Here is a 21,495-nt window from a genome sequence, read left to right on the forward strand (position 1 = left end):
GGTGTTGGTTTTGTGTCTAAGTCTGCTTGGATAAATTGAGAGGTATTGGAGGGGTGTCTTCTTAACCCATTTTGGACTGAGGTCGAAAAAAAATCTGAAAAACCTATGTTTCTATGTCAGTGGTGCTCAACCTTTTTCATGTCAAGGACCCCCAGAATTATCTCTATTGGGCCATGGACCCCCCATCTGAAAATATGTAGTTCCAGGGACCCCCCAGAAGCAAATATTTGAGTTAAAAATGTTCACTCTGAAATATATATTCAACGATTTGCGCCACATTTTTAATGAGCTTGTAGATCTGCTATTTTTCAATAGCTAAATTATAACATAATGTTTAAAACTCCAAAAGGGGTTCCCGCCCAAAATGTCTTAATCTCAACGGTATCAGTATCTGCAGGAAGGCCGGGGCAAACAGGAAACACTCCTCGTTTCCTGTAGGGTAAAAAAAAACTGGCCAATTATATAAAAAGACAATCACAGAGGATCGTAAAAAAAGGAGGATAAGAGAGAGAGTTGGCGTTGGAAATTTTAAAGAAGCGTTGTAGTAAGGAGACTTAGGAGAGAAAGGAAAAGACGGAGAGAGAGAGAGAGCCGAATGATGAGAAAAACTCATCTTATTCTACCGAGGGGCCAAGAAGAGATTCCACACCAAGATAAAATTAATGTTCTCAACTTCATCAAAGCATTTGCAAAGTAAAAGAAATTTAGGAAACCACTTGGATCTGAATTTTATTTTTTAAATGACAAATCCTGATAGCAAGATCTAGCATGTGCTGCCAATCATAAAAAGATAATATAATTGTAGACATTTTCGGAAAGGGTGCAATAAAATGTCATCCAAGCCACTCTTCAACCACTACTGCCCACACTGCAGCCCTCTGCCTTTTCCTTCTTTACAACCATTTGGTATGCTTACATGTTCTGTATTTCAGTGATAAACAGACAGTGAGCAGTTTCGAACACATTATCCACGGATGGTTTCTCTCGTGTAGGGGGGTCCCTGGAACAACATATTTTGAGATGGGGGTCGGCGGCCAATTATATATAATTATGGGGGTCCTTGACATGAAATAGTTTGAGAACCACTGACATTATAGAAACATGGGGTTTTTCAGAAAACTGTCATGATTTAGAAGACATTAGTAGAATCGTCCTCAGGTCTAAATGGGTTAAAATGCCTAACAGATTATTAACTAGTTCAGTGCCTATAATTATGACCTACTGTACCTGGAGCAATACAATCTGGGTTTGACTCGTATGGTGTCATCGGGGTGTTGGGGGGTGGCTTGGGGTGTTGGTCAACAACAACCCCCTGCTGGTTGTTCTCGGCATTACCGTTCTGGGTCTGAAGAAGCTCAACATTCTGAAGAGAGACGAAAACAGAGTCAAAGGGGTTAGATCAGATTGATTCATTTATTGATTGATTTCTATTAACCCATTTTGGGGCGGGAACCCCTTTGGAATAGTTTTCATTTTGTTTTAGTCACATTTTAGTCCCCTGGAATGTTTTAGTTAGTCTAGTTTTAGTCGACTAAAATATCATAGGATTCTAAGTCGACTGACTCTAGAGTTGATTTAGTTGAACAAAATGTATTTTGGTGGGCTTGTAGATCGGCTATTTTCAGCATGCAACTAATTGATAAATGACTTATGCTGTCCACTAGTCCCCTTCCTAACATTTTCTAGTCTAGTTTTTATTTGTTGACGATTGATTGATTGAAATATTTATTAACAGTTTGCAGAATTACGGTACATTTCAAGCACAAACTCAATACAACCCAATTAAGCATTACACTTGTTTACAACAGGATCCACCACGTTCAATTCATCAAAACATTTAGAGACGTACAAATAGACACTTCTATGTAGTTAAAGAACAGAACAGGAATTCATCATAAAGGAAGCAAAAAGGGAAAAGATACATATACAGTGAGGGGAAAAGGGGGGGGGGGATTGTCAATACATTTAGTCTTATAGTTTTAGTCATCATAGCTTAGCTTTTATTTAGTTTCCATTTAGTTTTCGTCAGTGGAAAAAGGTAGTCGACGAACATTTTTCGTCTAAGTTTTATATTTGATGTTATGTGTGTGTACCGGTAACATAACTTCAGCTACATCGCTCAGGAATCTACAGTAGCTGGAATGTTATCAAGGTGAGCTGGTATTTTAACAGTATTTGAACCCGATTTCCAACAACATTGAGCAGAACAGAACAGAACAGAACAAGGCCCAGCTGCATGTTATGCCTTCAACACAGGAAATTATGTTTTTGTAGGACTTCAGTGTAATGTCTGCAGTCCTGGCCAACAGCTTTCATTCCATTGAAGATATTTGTGATGATTTACTCCAGAGCTTCCTGAGGAAATGTTGACGACTTAAAACTAAATCCCTCTTTTCCCCTCAAGACAATAAACAAATCCCCTTAAAAGAAGTAGGGAGAGACAGCCAGAAAATAGTGAAAATAGCACAAAGCATATTCCAGCTTATTGATCTGCACATTTTCACATGTTTATTGTTGTCTCTGCCAGTTGGAAGGCATGGGGAGAGTTTTGTTTGTTTTGCAACCTGTCCGTCCGTATGTCCATCTGTCTGTAAGGAAAGGAAAGGTACCGTGTTTACCCAGGGTAACTGGACTAAGCTCAAGAACTTGTTTACAGCCAGGCCCTGCTCATATAGAACATTTCATGGTAGGGGTTCAATGCCTTGTCCAAGGGCACTTCAGCGGTGGTAATTTTAACGTGCCGGTCCGGGGATACGAACTATAGCAACCTTCCGACATCAAGACCGCTCCGCAAACCGTTCGGCCACCGCTGCCTGTGACCAGCTAATCTCCGCCACCGTTGGCCCAGTCGCTGCCAAACTGTGCACACACACTCCCACACAACGTGCAATTTCAGTTTTATTTTAGTACACACATACCCACTAGGCTTAGGAAGAAATGCCCTCCTTTTCACGTTGGCCTGTTATAGCGCCACCAGCAGGCCCATTTTTGCCAAAACCATTTTTGGAACAAAATGCATCTAATGATGACTACAGCATCTGATTGCCGTGAAAAGGCCTAAGAAGACATGGCAACCCTTTTCACATTGGCCAATTATAGCGCCACCAGGAGGCCACAATAAACCTACCAGACCTGGCAGGTTTATTGAAAATGAAATATACATGTATATTTCAATTAATTATTTAATTCATTGATTCATTAAATGTAAATTAGGGGTTTTAGGATAGTGGTCAGTGGTCAATCCACTCACAGATTTGGTACCAAACAACATGGGCCTATCTTGAAATCTACTGCAGCAGCACTTTTCTCATTCTGGCATGCATTTGTAAGTATTCTAGCGCTTCAAGTAGACAATTGTTGAAATGTGGAGCGCAGCTGCCGCTAATCAATGTCCAGTCAAACAAAATCAAGGAAGACGTTGGACTAAAATGACAAACAAACCAACACACAGGACTGATCTCAACGGTGCACACTGTCTACACACTGCTGCCCGCCTAACCCCACCCTTTCTCCAGTTCTCCTGAAAGTGGAATCTTCTGCTGCTAGAGAGTCTTGTGTGTTTCTGCATCCGTACGTGTTTACCATGCGTTACTTCCGTTAGGCTATTTGTGCTAATAACGCAGAAAAGGTTGTTCAAACCTGACAACTTAATAAGCACTCTCTAGTGCTTCAAAGCACACTTTGAAGTGTCCTGGAAATTAATATTATATTTGATATAATATACAGAAGGCGCAGGGGGTTGTAGGGGTCAAGGTGACCCCCTACAAATGTTGCACTTTAATACTTATATTCTATAATCTAGCAGCAATCTCCGGTCCGGTGCAAGGAGCAGCACGGCCTCTAGGGGCTGCTAACGGGGCCTTTATAGTCTCTCACAGTGTTGTGACCTTATGTGTCACTTGTCATTATGTGTTACACGCGTTGTTTTTGCTGCTGTGGTGGTTTAAACCATTCTGACCTGAGATCAGATTCTAAAAATGTCTTATACATCCTGACAGTTTAAACCATTCTGACCCGAGATCAGATTCTAAAAATGTCTTATACATCCTGACAGTTTAAACCATTCTGACCTGAGATCAGATTCTAAAAATGTCTTCTATGTCAGTCGCTCTCAAAAATAGCAGACCTACAAGCTCTTAGCGCGCCACTCGGTGGCGCGCTATGAGCTTGTAGATCTGCTATTTTTCAATAGCTAAAGCACGACATGATGCCAACACCAAAATGGGTCCCCGCCCCAAAATGGGTTAAACCATTTTGGACTGAGGTCCATTACAAAAAAGGCTTCTGAATTCTTAAAACAGTTTTCTTTAAAAACCTATGTTTCTATATGTCAGTGGTGCTCAACCTTTTTCATGTCAAGGACCCCCAGAAATGGCTCTATTTGGTCGTGGACCCCCATCTGAAAATGTTTTGTTCCAAAGATTTTAGTTAAAAATGTTCGATCTGAAAGAATATATATTCAAAGGTTTGCTTGTAGATCTGCTATATTTCAATAGCTAAAAAAAGTATAACATAATGCTTGAAACACCAAAAGGGGGGGTTTCCCGTTCTGAAAGTGTTATGAACTTACACTCATGGTCACAGCAGTGTTGGTCTGGTTCTGGATGCTCTCGAACGTGTACTTTTCGGAGCGTTGCTGGCGCTTCTTGAAGAGAACCGAGCCCCGGTTGGTGGTCAGAGACAGCTCCTCCAGCATGATGTCCTGGGGCACGCTCAGCTTCTTCCCCAGGTCCATTTCAACACCTAGAACAACACACAGAAGAGATGGGGCACGCTCAGCTTCTTCCCCAGGTCCATTTCAACACCTATAACAACACACAGAAGAGATGGGGCACGCTCAGCTTCTTCCCCAGGTCCATTTCAACACCTATAACAACACACAGAACACGCTCAGCTTCTTCCCCAGGTCCATTTCAACACCTATAGCACCGAACACACCCAAAGACACACAGAAGAGATGGGGCTGTATATTCTCAGCTTCTTCCCCAGGTCCATTTCAACACCTAGAGCAACACACAGAAGAGATGGGGCTGTTCATTCTGCCATCATATTCACTACACTGCACTGTGCAGGTTTAATGCCACCCCTGAAGATGAGAGATATTGTCTGTTCTGTGATCTAGATGAAATTGAAAACAAAGCAAACAAAACAAAGTACTTTTTGTTTTTGTCTAAATACGATGACTTAAGGGATATTTTGGTTAATAAGATGTCTTCTATATGTGGGGATTTCCTAGATTTAAATGACTATGTAAAAATGGAGATATGTTTTGCCAAAGGGACTTTCGTTGTAGCAGATTTTATTTGTCAAGCTTGGGAAAGAAGACAGAGTACTCTGTATACATCTGAGGTGTAATATAATGAATTATGTAATGTAAACATGCTGTAAAATGCATAAATTATGTAATGTAAACATGCTGTAAAATGCATAAATTATGTAATGTAAAACATGCTGTAATTGCACAAATGGTGTCTTATAAACCCATGAGGGTTGGGCACATAAGGTGTGCATGACACGAACATAAATAAACAATCAATCAATCACTATGTTGATTGAACATTTACACGTTAGCATGTATGTCGAATTTTTTTGTGTATATATTCTTGCAAACAAATTGGAGTTGGACCATAGATCGTGACCACATGGATTAGCCGCCCTATTATGTGGTTTCTTCATAAACACAGCTATTCACATTGTGCTAAGAAACCCCATCAAATCGCTCGTTTGTTATTCCGGCCAATAGGCAAATATTATGATAAAGGAAATCAATATTTCCCGACAGCCTAGATCTCACATCCACTGACCCTTCTGTGGTCACTAGTGCACCGAGTGTCAAAAAACTACTTTCTGGCCTTGACAGCCCATTCATCCACACAGAAAAGTCCTGTCTGATTGCATTAAAACAATGTTAAACTCACCAACATTGCAGCTGTACGAAAAGCTTGAATTATCCTCTTTCATAAAAATCCACCATAGAAACGTTATGAGCTACTTTCTGTCAAGAAATGTCCTGCATTTGATTGTCAGAGTTTGGAAGTGCTTGTTTTCATAACAACATTTTGCTGCCTCCTGCATTATGTGACATTTAGGGCTGATTCATACTTCGGCGCTGTAGAACCTACAATGTGACGTCATTTGAGGTTCGGGGGGGGGGCGGGTACCGTCCTAAAGTCGGCTCTTTGGTGCTACTGAAAATTTCTGACGAGCCAAAATCATGTCCTGATGGGAAGATCATGCATGTGCAATGTGCATACTCTCTATACTCTATAGTCTATACCAAAGGCAAGGCCCAAGGGGCACATGCCAGATTTGCCAGAATATCCTTCAGCTGTCAGTGGCCCTCAGACACCCCCCCCTGTCCTGTGACTGTCCCCGTGGCATCACCAGTGAGTTACACAGACGTCCTCACCCTGAAATAGAGCGTTCAAAGGACGACGACAATAAAGGGATCATAGTTACTGTTCTTAGGCCAATAAAACTTTTCTTATTTATAGACCGGGTCATAGAAGGGAACTGTGTGTGTGTGTGTGTGTGTGTGTGTGTATGTGTGTGTGTGTGTTCGTTCCACGTTCACAACATTTTAACGAGTGTATCTGAAGTTCTGAACCCACCTGGGACGGTGATACAGTGTATCCTTTCAGCCCGGTAAGTGCGGTATAGTGTAGTCATATATTACAGTAACGGTTACCGTATATATGGAATGCCATTATATTATTGAATGCACACATTTCTCATTGGACACCACAGGAATGTCGTCCACTGAGGGCAGAGAGAGACAGGGGACACAGAGAGAGACAGGGGACACAGGGGACACAGGGGGACGCAGGGGGATGCAGGGGGATGCAGGGGGACGCAGGGGGAGACAGGGGACACGGGGGGACTCAGAGGGAGACAGGGGACACGGGGGGACGCAGGGGGAGACAGGGGACACGGGGGGACTCAGAGGGAGACAGGGGACACGGGGGGACGCAGGGGGAGACAGGGGACACAGGGGGACACAGGGGGGACACAGAGGGAGACAGGGGGACTCAGAGGGAGACAGGGGGACTCAGAGGGAGACAGGGGGACTCAGAGGGAGACAGGGGACACGGGGGGACTCAGAGGGAGACAGGGGACACGGGGGGACGCAGGGGGAGACAGGGGACACAGGGGGACACAGGGGGGACACAGGGGGGACACAGAGGGAGACAGGGGGACTCAGAGGGAGACAGGGGACACGGGGGGACTCAGAGGGAGGCGCAGGACACAGGGGGACCGATGGGGGACACAGGGGACAGACGGGGGACACAGAGACGGGGGACAGACAGAGGACACAGAAAGACCAAAGCAACAGAGGGGTCAGAGGGGACACAGAACCAGGAAGTGATGAGTCTTCTATACCTTCCGGTCCTTGGATCTCCCTGCAGATCGCTGCCGCCTGTATCTGCCTCTCCCTGGCGGTCATGGTACAGAACTGCGACATGATTGGCTGTCCCTGTGGTGGAGGCAGGAAGTGACAAGAACACGCCGTTCACATCAGTACAAACAACCCTGTTCTATAACGTACGTACGGTACGGCTACGACAACATGAGACAGTATACAGCACCATATAAATATGCATATCTGCATGATGATTACAGCACACACACATACACACACACACACGCCGCCGCACGTAGAATTTATCGGGGCAGACGAAAAGGGCAAAGTTTGAACATATCCCTTTAACCCATTTTGGACTGAGTTTGATAAAAAAAAAGGCTTCTAAATCCTTCTGAAAAATCTATTTCTATGTCAGTTGGTGCTCAACCTTTTTCATGTCAAGGACCCCCGGAATTATCTCCATTGGGCCACGTACCCCCCCCCCCCCCCCCCCCCCCCCCCCATCTCAAAATATGTAGTTCCAGGGACCCCCCCCCGAGAAGCCAATATTTTAGTTAAAAATGTTCGCTCTGAAATATATATTCAAAGATTTGCGCCACATTTTCACGACTTTAAAAAAAAATAGCAGACCTACAAGCTCGTAGCGCGCCACTCGTGGCGCGCTATGAGCTTGTAGGTCTGCTATTTTTCAATAGCTAAAGTATAACATAATGCTTTAAAACACCAACAGGGGGTTCCCGTCCCCAAAATGGGTTAAATAACCGTGGCGTGGGCAAGAAGAGAACGGGGGAATCCATACGCTTGAAAAATGACACGCGGGCGTGAACAAGAACAAGACGACAAATTAAGTCACAAGCAGGTGTGACGGTTCACGATAAAATGGGTGAGATATTTCATGGGTGTCAAATCTGTCAATGAGCCAAACGGCCATTCCTTCCAGACATTATATTATTTAATGAATACTATAATTCATGAATAAATCATCAACTGTATGATGACACGGTTGATACATTTTACATCAACAACGGAATATAAGTACGACAGCAAATATAGCGAAACAAACAAAGAAATACTAAACAGGAGAAATGCTGAGACAATAAGTGAAATATAAAATCAGGTAGTGAAATCCCATCTATGAAAGTGTAGTTTCAAAAGTGATCTCAAGTGTAAAGGAGCAAATTATTAGACACTCAGGCATGAAGGAAGCATGAGTTCAAGTCCGTTGTTCTCCCCTTGTCCCCCATATATGGGGACTAGGTTGGTGGAGGGTGTGTAGAGCCCAGGATCACATTAGATAATTGACACAGGGGTGAAAAATGGGTTACAAAAACGTAAATTTGAAAGAAAAAGAAAAGTGATCTAAAAGGATACAGACTTTGCTGGCTTTAATTAATATCTTCCGGCTGATTGGTCCCCGTTATTTAAAGGAGCACTTTAAAAGGGGAACCCCCATTTCATCAACCATATCATATCACAATCGGCCCTCACTAATAACTCATTACGAGATCACACAAATTCCATCCATACTTACTCCACCCCTCGTTGGTGAATGGTGGGGCTATTAATAGACTAGTTCTGAAACATGCCTACTGTACCAATGACATCATCGATTCCTCCATGCCAATACAGAAATGACAGTTCTTTCTGGGTAGAAAATAAAAATTCCCATATACTGAATTCCAACTCGTGGTCCCACATTGCGTGTTCCCGCTGAGGTCAACGTTATATCTCCGCAGCCGTAGGATATATTCTTAGCACACCACATCGGTCATCGTAGAATCGTAGAATATATTCTTAGCACACCACATCGGTCATCGGTGTAGATGAATAAGCAGCTGTTGAATGCTCTTCGTGATGTCGCTCAATTCTCACTCCACGTGAAAACAATGCAAGCACGAAGAAAGAATGCAAGCGCTAATGAAAAGCACACTATAGGGTTTATGAGCGCGTCATGCGTGTCATTCAGAGACAGACCTTAATGTATATGTCCATAAACTTTACCGCAAGAGACCGGAGACATTAAGGTTGTATTAAACATTCACAGGGTCGTATAGATATTAGAATACCGGTGATTTATGCCCTGCTGTGCAATTAAAGACAAGCTGTTAGTATAACCCATTCTGACCTGAGATCAGATTTAAAAAATATTCTTCCATCTACATCTTGACAGTTTTCTGAAAAAGCTATGTTTCTATGTCAGTCGTTCTTCGATTTTTCTCGGTGCCGCGCTATAAACTTGTAGATCTGCTATTTTTCAATAAGCTAAAACATAACATAATGCCAACACCAAAAAGGGGTTAACTTCCTACTTCCCGCCCCCAAAATGGGATATAAGAGCATGGAAAGAAACCGCTAAACGCCGCAGCTAGGACGGAGCAGAGGAAAAGTCACACATTCTCAAATAAAAAGCCACATTTCTGTTATTCCACATGCAAACACGTTGCACACCTGTGTGAAGTCAGTGACCTCAGTGTGAAAGACTCACCTGTCCTGCTGTAGTGTGTAGGGCCCTGCTGAGAGAGGAACGAGAGGTCGGGGGTCGGGGGTCAACGGACAGACGGACGGACGGAGGGAGGGGGGTCTACGTGTCGTCTGAAGTCTTGTGCTTTTGTTTTCCTTTAGGAAGCGGGACGTCGTCCAGGAAGATGAGGCGACTGGGGGGGTCAGACTGCTGTAGCTCTGCGACCTGCGTGGGTTGCTCGTTCGTTGCCCCCCGGCAGAGGGGCTGACGATGACGTCGTGGGGAGAGTAGGGGGATGAGGGGGGGGTTAGGGGTTGTCAGTATAGTGGCCAAACTGATCTGACTGACTGACCGACTCAATGAGTCACTGTCACTGGTATTTGGTTCACAAGCAGAGGGGGGGCTAAATTTAGAGAGCTCCCCTTTACCCCCCATGTCTGTCTCTCTCTCTCTCTCTCTCTCTCTCTCTCTCTCTGTGTCTCTCTGTCTCTCTCTCTCTCTGTGTTTTTACAGTAGCTAATGTTAGACTTGGGCTACATGATACCTCCTTAGCTCATGGTGTCTCCTTATTCCTACTACTGTATACTGTAGGCTACTGTATAACATCATGCACCAAGGGGATATTATTCCCACATGGTAGCGCATGTGCTTACAGTAGCTCTGGAGAAAACAAACTACAGTTACTACAGTATCAAAACTTCTGATTAGTTTTCCTTTTACTTTCTCCTCCTCCTCTTTGTGTGTGTGAATGAATATTGATTTGGTCAGAAAATACATATATTTTTTTATCTTCACCAAGCCGAAGGCAGGGCCGGAGAGTCTTGTTTCACGTGTGTGTGTGCCTGTGTGTGTGTGTGTGTGTGTGTGTGTGTGTGTGTGTCTGTGTGTGTGTGTGTGTGTGTGTGTGTGTGTGTATGTGTGTGTGTGCCTGTGTGTGTGTGTGCGTGTGCATATCTGTGGCTAATTTCAACAATCTACTACATGAATCCGTGGCAGATTTCTAGTGCACGGCGCACGCTAGCTACCAGTAGGTCAAGGTCAGGAACTCATGCAATCACTGAATGTTTTGTGCTTTTGTTGGACTATAGTGGCTTAAAATAAAATCTAAACGAAAACAAAACAAAAGCACCATCAACTGCTGTCCCCAAATCACCCCAAATCCAATGTTGTTACAACTTACGTAGACTGAGTTGATCAGCTGGTTGTTTTGACGTCGTTACTGCTTTGGGCCTGAGCAGCAAACACATGGATCCTGCAGAGGTCGATCTCCTCATGGCATTTATTTTGGACTTTCTCCTGGATTTGGTATCAAGAGTCCCAGAATTCACCAGAACAACAGGAACTTAAAATGCATCTACTATTTTAAAAGGTTTCGGGCAGATGAGGACCCCCGCATGGGGGGGTCCATGGGCAGCTTTTGTGGACTATAGTGGCTTAAAACAAAATCTAAACGAAAAAAAACAAACAAAAGCACCATCAACTGCTGTCCAATCACCCCAAATCAAATGTTGTTACAACTTACGTAGACTGAGTTGATCAGCTGGTTGTTTTGACGTCGTTACTGCTTTGGGCCTGAGCAGCAAAGTAAACACTCCTGGATCCTGCAGAGGTCGATCTCCTCATGGCATTTCTTTTGGACTTTCTCCTGGATTTGGTGTCAGAGTCCCAGAATTCACCAGAACAACAGGAACTTAAAATGCATCTATACTATGTTAAAAGGTTTCTGGAGGGGTCCATGGGCAGCTGTGCATGCAATCATAAAAGGTTATTATTACAGGTGCAGGGTCTTACAATGCTTCAGTGACATGATCAAATCAACATCTATCAATCAATCATCATCGATGCATCGAGTCTGAAGGGAAAGCCAATCGAGCCCGGAGCTGCCGATCGACCGATCGAGAGCTTTGATAATATGCGCGGTAATAATTAATTAAGCCAACATTATAGGTTTATTTATCATTAAATAGAACGCTAAAATAACACGTTAAAAAAAAACGTATTTGGCGCCTTATGGAAGGAGGTCCTGAATAATTAGTTAAATCAGTACACATGGCGTTCATCCAATTAATACAGACTATATTCACCTGTTGTGTATGAATGGCAGGGCAATACACAGTGCCGTCTCTACAGGGGGGCATTGCAAATGTTAAACATATAAATTCTCCATGATTATTGTAAATATATACATGTTCAAATGAATTGAATAGTTAATGCAGAAGTCATTATAATGCTCAACATATTTGCATTTCTTTGTTTGTTGTTGTTGGTGCCGCTGCTTATTGTAGCCTATACTTGTTACATACATAGGGAGAGGGGGGGGGGGGGGGGGGGGGGGGGTTGGGGGGGTTGAAAAATGAAGTGCCCCCCTGCCTGGAGACGGCACTGCATGGCAATACATTTTATCCAACATCAAAAATGTCATGGCAGCTACTGGGCCTATACTGTTAGGTAACCATAGAATAGAGTGTATAATGTAACAGGTTACTGTGACAAGCCCCCCCCCCCACCCCCCCATCGTCTCTCACCACCCCCTTGGCCCAGCGTTGACAAGAAACCGCCATCCCTCATCAGCCCCCCCCCCCCCCCCCCCCCTCCCCCCCTTGTTGGATATTATGAAGCATGTTACTCCTCAGGGTAACCCAGCCAGCCATGCAGCCAGACACCGACAGTGTGTGTGTGTGTGTGTGTGGTGTGAGACTGTGTGTGTGTGTGTGTGTGTGTGTGTGTGTGTGTGCATGTCTGTGTGTGACTGTGTGTGTGTGTGTGTGTGTGTGTGTGTGTGTGTGTGTGTGTGTGTGTGTGTGTGTGTGTGTGTGTGTGTGTGTGTGTCTGTGTGTGTGTGTGTGTGTGTGCGCGCGCAGCGCAAATGCAGCCCTATGGTATACTGTACACATCAACAGATCCCAAGAACTCCATGCCTTGTGTGCGTACGGTACGTGACGCTTGGAATACAGATGTACAGTATATACAACACCAAAACAATAACATTCTGAGGTGTATACAAATGTTTCAATAGAATTATATTTATTTTGTAAAATGATTTATATAAATTCAAACTCATTTATACTTCAATGTGGAACATGAATAATGTTCTCGGTCATTGTCGTCGTGGCATTAGATGGAATTCCAAACAAACTTTATAGCAATAATTAAGAGACATATACGTGACAAGTCAATCGGTGCTCTGCAGTCCTACAATCTATGCTTAGCATCAAGACAAGAACATGTACGCTAAATCCCAATTAAAATCTCAACATATCTTTAATCCATAATAACCCCATATATAAATAGTACTATATGCAATTGTTTGATGACGTTTTTCTTAGGGATGCACCGAAAGGGACATTCTTGGCCGAATACCGAATATAGGAAACAGTTGGCCGAAAAACGAATACCGAATTTCCGAATATGATTAATTATAATATATCTTTTTTTCCTATATACCATTGCTGTCATGGCCGTACCGTAAAGCTACCTGATTTATGGCAAAATAAATGGTTATGGCAAAACTTAACTTAAATAACCAGTAAGACGCGCACACGCGGGAAGCGAACGCATAACCATATAAGGAGTCCCCAAAGCAGCTATACGTCCAAATATGGAGTGTGTTGCATCAATCACAAACAAATCACTCAGCTCCATATATGGGCACAAAGGGGGGGACACGCACGCACGCACGGACAGACATGATCTGCTAGGTCTCATAGTAAGTGCTCACTGAATTCGCAATCACTGCGTTCGCAATAATCACTATTATGGGTCCATAAAACATGTATTCAGCTCTTCTGAATGCATTGAATTGCATACACTATTCGGTGATATATTTTCGGGGCCGATACCGAATAGGCTGAAAATGCATTTTTACTAGCCATTCTCTGCCCGAATAGTTTCACTTTGGCCGAATATTCGGTGCATCACTAGTTTTTTTTTTTTTAGTTGTCCCAGCACAATGACTGGAGCTTTAATTAAAACAAATCATCAGACCTTATTTCTATAAATATGCATAAATCATCATAACCCTTATTGGGGATCCAAATGTACCACATCATTATTTGTAGATGACACGCCCAACAAAACAACAACATGCCTCATAATTATCAGTCAATACTTTTCTAAATCCCATAACATCACTTTGTTGATATTGCAGTCAATAGAGTTATGTAATAATACCAGGTATAATCTGGAGAAAAAGTCTAGTGGGGGGGAAAAAATGATGTCCTGCCTGAGCCTTCAAAATTCCCCTCTCTCTCTCTCTCTCTCTCTCTCTCTCTATCACTGCTCATCTGTCACATGAAAAGGCAATCAGCAGAAAGAATGAATTAATCTTTCTGAGTGCGGAGCTTATGTAACAAAAATGTCTGCCCCCAATGTGCTGAATTTGTAGGATTTATCTTTTTTCCCCCCAATTTTCGCAAGCCTGGCTGGGCTTTTATATCCATGACACAGCTTTGGGCTGTGGAATATGATCCTGATGATCAACTAGAAAAATATACTTTTATCTGACAATGCAGTATATAATATAACGATTACAATAATAACAATTAAACAAGTGAGACGCGCAAACGCGGGAAGCGAACGCAGCTCGTAGGTACATATTTGGGTTTTTTAAAGATTTTTTTTTAAGTCAAGTTTTTTTTAAGTCAAGTTTTTTTTAAGTTAAGGTGTGTGTGTGTTTTTTGTGTGTGATACAGCTGCGCCCTCTGGTGGCGGGCAGGTGGTGTAACAGCGGGACAGACAGACACACACACAGACAGACACACAGACAGACATGATCTGCAGGGTCTCAGTTAGTGCTCACAGCGTTCGCAATAAATCAATTATAGCAAAATGAGGGAGGTGGTGGGTCAGTTCAGAATAAAAATCACTATCGGAAATCAGAAAATAAGCTTAAACTGTGATTTAATAAACTCAAAACAAAATTAAATTTTCAAACAACAATAGTCACTTAAATTAAATCCAAATGAAATAAACCGCCTTAAAAAGGAATGGGTGTGAAACTCAAATGTCCTGCAGGCACTGTCCAAAACTAACTAAAAATCCAAATCCAAAAGGAAATCCAAAATGGAACCCGCTCAATTGTTGTGTAGTGGTAAGTCTCCTCGGCTCTTACCACCCTGTACACCTGTACGGAAAGTCCGTCCTCGACCGAAATCCAAACAATGAAGTCTCTTAATCCAATGGTATAATCCGATACAAATGGCTGTAATAATGGCAAGACTAGGGAAACTCTTCCTCTTGCCTCCTCAGTAGACTGTGTGTCTTCCTGCACCTCCACTCTGGACTGACTAGACTCAATCTCACCAGGTGACCCAAACATGATTGCCCCTCACCCCATCAGCCAGGTGAGCTGTGGGCGGGGCTTCACAATCACTGCCTGTTCTGTTACCATAGCAACACATGTATATCTAGCTGGTTTCCCACCTGCTACACCGGCTGCTAGCAAAGCTACAACTCCTGCACCGACTGCTAGCAAAGCAGTGCCCAGAGGAGAACAATGATCTCACTGAAAAGCTGAGGATAGAGGAGGAGAAGAGAAGAGAACATGCTGAGAAGAACCAGACGGACTCCCACATGCTGTATCTGCACCAGGAGCTGGAGAGCCTCAGCGTGGTCCTGGACATGAAGACCCAACAGCTCCACCTGCAGCAGAACAAGGTTCTGCAGATGGACAAACTGACAGAGACAAGCCTGAAGTTGGAGGAATGCCTCAAGAGAGTGGTCCAGGAGAATAGAGCCATAGTGCCAACCATAGAGCTGCAGAGCTTGAAATGCGGCACGAAGCGAGTGCTTTAAACCTCCCTCATTTTGCTATAATTGGTTTATTTAATTGTTATTATTGTAATCGTTATAAGTACATTAGTTTCAGGACGACGACAGTTGCTCAGGGGACAAATCTAACGTGTCGAAGTGTCTCCGCCATCGGTGTGTGTGTGTGTGTGTTTGTGTGTGTGTGTGCGCGTGGGTGAATGTATTGCACAATATATGTAAAGCGCCTCGGATAAAGGCACTATATAATTGCACCATTTACCACTATGGAGAACTACAAGTTTCATGAAATGAAAGAAGTGTACAAACTACAATCACAACAAAAACTATGCATGCTTAATTAAATACACCCATATCAGAATACCAGATGAACAGAAAAAAACACAAATGGTGACCCTTTGATATCAAACTCAAAACCAGTTATTGTAACTACAAATGTGTATATGACACAGCCTCCTCTTAGAATACCTCTTCAAATTACTTCCTATAAAACTTCTCGCTTCAATAATCATGCGTGTAACCCTCTATGTTGTATGCTCATCACGTTTTTTTTTTTTTGTAACAAAGTAACAACAAGTACCTGTTGTTGTTTAGTTGGTCTTGTTCACAGTCTAACAACTTCGACTTGTTCCTTCATGTTGTAAATGTACAGTAGCCAGGCCTACACATTTTGCTTATTTTTTTCACATGTAGCTCTAGTCTACATAAACGGATTACATTATTTTACATTCTCAAAAACATTCTCTTTGCTCCCTCTGAACATATCTATAGCCAAATATGAAAAGCATTTACTTGAATTAATTAGCGAGATGAAAATCAATGTCTGCAGTACAAGCCGTCTCTAAATAATACCTCTAAATTGTACTTGACCCATTTTGGGGCGGGAACCCCTTTTGGTGTTTTAAAGCATTATGTTATGCTTTAGCTATTGAAAAATAGCAGACTGGGGGTCCTTGACATGAAAAAGGTTGAGCACCATACTGACACAGAAACATAGGTTTTTCAGAAAAATAGGATTTAGGATTTTAGAATCTGATCTCAGGTCAAATATGTCAGTCCAAAATCTATTAAACCAGTATTAAGCGACTGACAGAAACATAGTTTTTTCAGAAAACTGTCAGGATGTAGAAGACATTTTTTAGAATCTGATCTCAGGTCAGAATGAATTAATGACTAAATTAGATTCACCTCTCCCTATAAGGCTCACATCGAAACACACACTATTTCTGCCAACGCCATGGGGTGTTACCGTCGTATACTGACTTGTAGGTCGGATGCCCCTGCATGGGGGGGGGCCTCTTCTTATACTCAAAGGGGGCCCCCGAGGGCCCCAGGTAGGCCTCCGTCATGGACCTCTGAGCCTGATGCCACTGTCTGGAAACGGGCCTGAAACCAGCAGGACCGGCGGGAGCTGACGCGGTGCTCTTGGTCGGGGAGGTAAATGACGGCGGGATCGGCGCTCGAGTCGACGGCCCGGATCGAGTCTGGCCGCCGTGGTGGCTCCAGGTCTGGCTGCCCGTCCTCTGCAGCGGCGGGGCCCCGGGGGGCCGGTTATAGGACACCGGCGGGGCCCCGGGGGGCCGGTTATAGGACACCGGGGGGACCCCAGCGGGGGGCCGGTTATAGGACCCCGAGCTGGCCTTCCACGCGGCCGGAGGCTCGGGGAGTGACTTGCGCTCGGCCGCCGAGCGGACGTTGGACGCCACGGCCTGCCGGAGGTCCTGGAAGGAGAACGCCTCGTCCACCAGGCCCAGGGGGTGGCGGGAGGCCGCCTCCCAGGGCGTGGGCGCCTTGTCCCTGCCGCCGCCCCTCGTCTCCGGCCAGGGGGTCTGCCTTCCTCCGCCCGGAGGAGGAGGAGGAGGAGCCCCAGCCCGGGACGGAGGGGGTCTGGGGGAGGAGGAGGTGGAGACCGACTTCTTCTGGCCCTGCAGACGGGAGTGTACTCGGCTGGCGGGCGGGGAGAGGGAATAGCTCCGGCCTCCGAGGGCCTGCGAATAAAAGATGTTAAGACGATGTTATAACGTTACACCCAAAAAGGATTCGTTCTTGTTTTATATGTCTGACTCTCCCTCCAGCTAAAACTAATCACAAGGGGTGCAAACTTGAAAGATGTTGAGAGTATATGGAATACTTCAGGTCAGCCTCTCAGGATTTAGAGGCGTTTTTAGAATCGGCCTCAGGCCTAAAGGGGTTCCTCATGAACAATAGTGTGACTTGAGTCTATTTACAGTATGTCAGTACTGTATATTGCAACTCAAAGGGTTTGTCTAATAGCCTGCCTGGTGTTACACTGAATCAAACCAATTCATTCATCTTGAAATAAAATAAACGCACATTTATCAAACTGAACGAGAAACAGAAGAATAACTTTCTTTAACCCACATCCCCCTAATATAAGCCTACAGAGTTAAATCATTATTCGTAAGGGAAGGGACGAGTCTTTGAGTCTTTTTAGACGCACGTACACACAATTTCAAACCTTGTTTTAGTGCCAACTGTTGGAAACTCTTTCGCAATCAAGTTCAAAGTGTGCTGGTAGTGCACTCAGTAGGCAGTAAGCCTATACTCAGAGATAGTCCTGACGCAGCAGCACAAACACTTAAAGGCTGCCTTCTGATTTCTCAGAACAATTGACTTATGATGATGAGTGGGTTTTTCCAGAGTATAAGCCACTTTTAGCTCGTTTTAAAATGGATCTGCCTTCTCTTCTGCTTTGCGGATTATAGCCATGAGGCAGCAACACTTCCACGGTATGTGAACGAGACGGCAAAATGTGCTCCGTCCTCGGTGGTCGTTATCTATATAGCTCCTCTCTGTGTATCAACGAGCAGACTATAGGCTTTTAAGTCTCCATTAGAATGCCAAGACAGGCTGTGGAAGTGTGGATACATGTGGGCGACAGACAGACAGGGTTGGACAAAGCACCAGACACCACCACAGGGTTGACAAAGCGGGTGCAGTACTTAGTTTAGACAGTTTTTGGTTTAGACTAGTCATTGGTTAGACCAGTCATTAGTCCTACAACTACAACCTATCTCAAACCCTCACCCTAAACCTATAACCTCCCACGGGGCAGCACACCTAAACCTAACCGTAACCCATGTCTAACCAATGACTAGTCTAAACTAAGTATGCACCCCGGACAAAGCAACTGTACATTCTCTCTCTTACTGTATAGCCTACTGAACTCTGTGCTGGATGTAGAGACAAGTGCTGCCATCTCCTGGTATGAACATAGAAGAACAGCCAATAATAAAAGACAGGGAAGGGAGTGTATCAAAAGAGGGGAAAAGTTTTGACGTTTGAACAGGAGGCCTGTTCAGGGGGAAACAGGTGCATGTGAAGATTAAATGGTGTAGTAGTGAATTATCTGGTAGAATGTTGGATCAGCCTGTTATTTTTTTTAAACTCTTTATAAATCTCCATATGCTGGACCAGCAGGCAGTCATTTTACACTTGGTTGAAATCTGGCTATTTTCAGCAAGTGTAAAAACTGTCATTAAGGCCCGTCAAAATACATTTCAGTCGACTAAATCTTATCTTATCTTATGATATTTAGTCGACTAAAACTAGACTAAAACTAAGACATTCCGGGTGACTAAAATGTGACTAAAACTGAATGTAAACTATTCAAAAGACTATGACTAAAACTAAAATAAAAAATGTGCTGCCAAAAACAACACTGTTATGTGGATAGGACATGGAATTCAAAAGTGCTTCCTGTGACAGGTCATTGTTTAGAGACAGATGTTTGATTTGTTCGTCATACTGTATGTATACAGTACGGTGCATTAGTGTTATGGGTCAGATAGATTATTGACATTTATGCTTAGATCCTTAAATTGAGGCTTCTTAATCCATGCTGGGCGGGAACCCCTTTTGGTGTTTTAAGCATTATGTTATGCTTTAGCTATTGAAAAATTGCCGCACTACACGCACTATACGAGCTTGAAGGTCTGCTATTTTTGAAAAATCGTTAACATGTGGGGCAAATCTTTGAATATACCATAATTCTTTCAGAGGGCGTTTTTAACTCAAATCTTTGAATATATATTCTTTCAGGGAGCGTTTTTAACTCAAATCTTTGCTTCGGAGGGGTCCCTGGAAGTGAACAACATATTTTCAGATGGGGCTCGGTAGCCAATTACATATCATTTTTGGTGTCCTATTGAGCACCACTGATACAGAAACAGACCTGTATTTCAGAAAACTGTCAGGATTTAGAAGATTTTTTTTTAAATTTCGACGTCGAGGCCTAAAGTAAATGTGTTAAAATAGACCCAGTTTGGGATTGTAGGAGAGGCCTACCTACAGTACCTAACCAAGGTTATCACTATAGTCTTTCCAAATCAAAAAAGGAAGAATAAACTTCTGTGCAGAATTGTGTGGTTCAAGGAGGATAAAATCCTAGACAAAAAAATCTTTAGGTTTATCATTTGGTTCAGATCTTTTAGCCGTGCCACTTAATTAGCACTTTTAATTGTGAATGTAATTATTTAAATAGTATAGCCTATGTTTTGTTGTTTGCATGACACAAAAGTACATAATATATGCCCCTGACAAATATCTAAATACAAACTATAAAACTATTTTGCATTTAAAATATAAATAAATACACAAACTACCGTATTGGGAGAAAAAAAAAACGTAGTCTTATATTCAGTCCAATAGGGTATAAAACCTGCTTCAAATTCGATTTAAAACTCTACAAGCTCATATGAGCTTGTAGATCTGCTATTTTTCCAATACTTAATACTCCACTACATCTCAGAGCCAAAATTTTTACTTTTACTCCACTACAATCATTTGAAAACTTTAGTTACTAATAGTTACTTTGGCAATTTAAACAACAACATACGAACATTAACCATTTGAAAAATGGATGTACATTAAGTTCACAACGCGTCTCTATTTTCAATAGATTTTGTACACATTTTGAACTTGTGAAATGGGACACAATGAGTATAGGCCCTACTTTTAGTACATTTTGACGCCGATACTTTTGTACTCGAGTACATTTTCAATTCCGCACTTTTACTTGTAACGAAGTATACCTCTACATTGCAGTATTGATACTTTTACTTAAGTAAAACAATAGAGTACTTTTCCCACCACTGACGAGTACGGCTGTTGACAAAATGTCCGTTAGGTTTTGTCACTTTCATCTGAACAGGAAGTGTTTGGTTTTTTTTAACTTTTAAAACACCACTGAGGCTTTTACGAGTGTGCAGTCATTTCTTAAGGGTCTATCATTAAGTAGCCATTTTTAGTTACTGTAAAATATATGTACACAAAATTATTTATAATGTTGAAATATCAAAATGTTTAAGTTCTGGGTTCAATGCAATGTTTGGTGCATATATATATATATATATATATATATATATATATACACACACCCTACTGTAAATCTGTCGTAGAAGCAGGTGTAGCCACATTCACCATTAGCAAACGCAGGCAGGTGTTCAAGGGACGTCATTTGAGTGGGTATCAAATTACGCCCCAGATATAGCTTCAGGAATCTGCTACCGAGGGCACCGATTGATATTAAAACACCCACTTAAACAAAAGTCCCTTCTGACATTGAGAACGGATGCATTTATTGGGTAATGTGGGGATTTAATTACCCCAAATCCAGAGTAATTGATTTAACCCCCCAGAACTTTATCTCTAATGAGGTTGTTTATTTACAGAATAATTCACCAGTCTATAAATTCAAAATTCAGCTATACAGTATTAAGTTTTATGATTCTTTATCAATTATTGGGGAAACCAAAAGGATTGCTTAGCAATAAAGCCACCTTGTTTTACAAACATTTGGATATACTTCATAGGGCCTACTATGCTAGTTATTATTAGAAACACATAAAGTAGCCACAGTATACTAATGTCAATCCATGACATA

General features: G+C 42.8%; 2 protein-coding genes across 3 annotated transcripts in view; both read right to left on the reverse strand.

The window, feature by feature from the left end:
- myoz2a (myozenin 2a) overlaps nt 1-10,066 on the reverse strand; it is a 189,265-nt gene extending 179,199 nt beyond the window's left edge. For both annotated transcript variants that reach the window (XR_013966012.1, XM_080792470.1), the window contains exons 1-4: nt 9,849-10,066; nt 7,381-7,474; nt 4,571-4,743; nt 1,228-1,363 (exon numbers count right to left, since the gene is read on the reverse strand). Coding sequence is in view for 1 of the 2 variants with exons in the window: in XM_080792470.1 (XP_080648596.1) it covers nt 1,228-1,363; nt 4,571-4,743; nt 7,381-7,462 (391 nt within the window). In the remaining variant the exon portion in view is untranslated. The remainder of the gene's footprint in view (nt 1-1,227; nt 1,364-4,570; nt 4,744-7,380; nt 7,475-9,848) is intronic.
- A 6,728-nt stretch (nt 10,067-16,794) lies between these two features.
- LOC308335908 (uncharacterized protein) lies at nt 16,795-21,069 on the reverse strand (the record flags this gene model as incomplete). The annotated part of the gene is made up of 2 exons (XM_080793130.1): nt 16,795-17,578; nt 20,995-21,069. 2 exons carry the CDS (start codon nt 21,067-21,069, stop codon nt 16,811-16,813), a joined length of 843 nt encoding a protein of 280 aa, XP_080649256.1. The 3' UTR covers nt 16,795-16,810.
- Between the last annotated feature and the right edge of the window lie 426 nt (nt 21,070-21,495).

This window comes from Protomyctophum bolini, assembly GCF_963924005.1.
Source record: "Protomyctophum bolini genome assembly, chromosome: 20".
NCBI lineage: Eukaryota > Metazoa > Chordata > Actinopteri > Myctophiformes > Myctophidae > Protomyctophum > Protomyctophum bolini.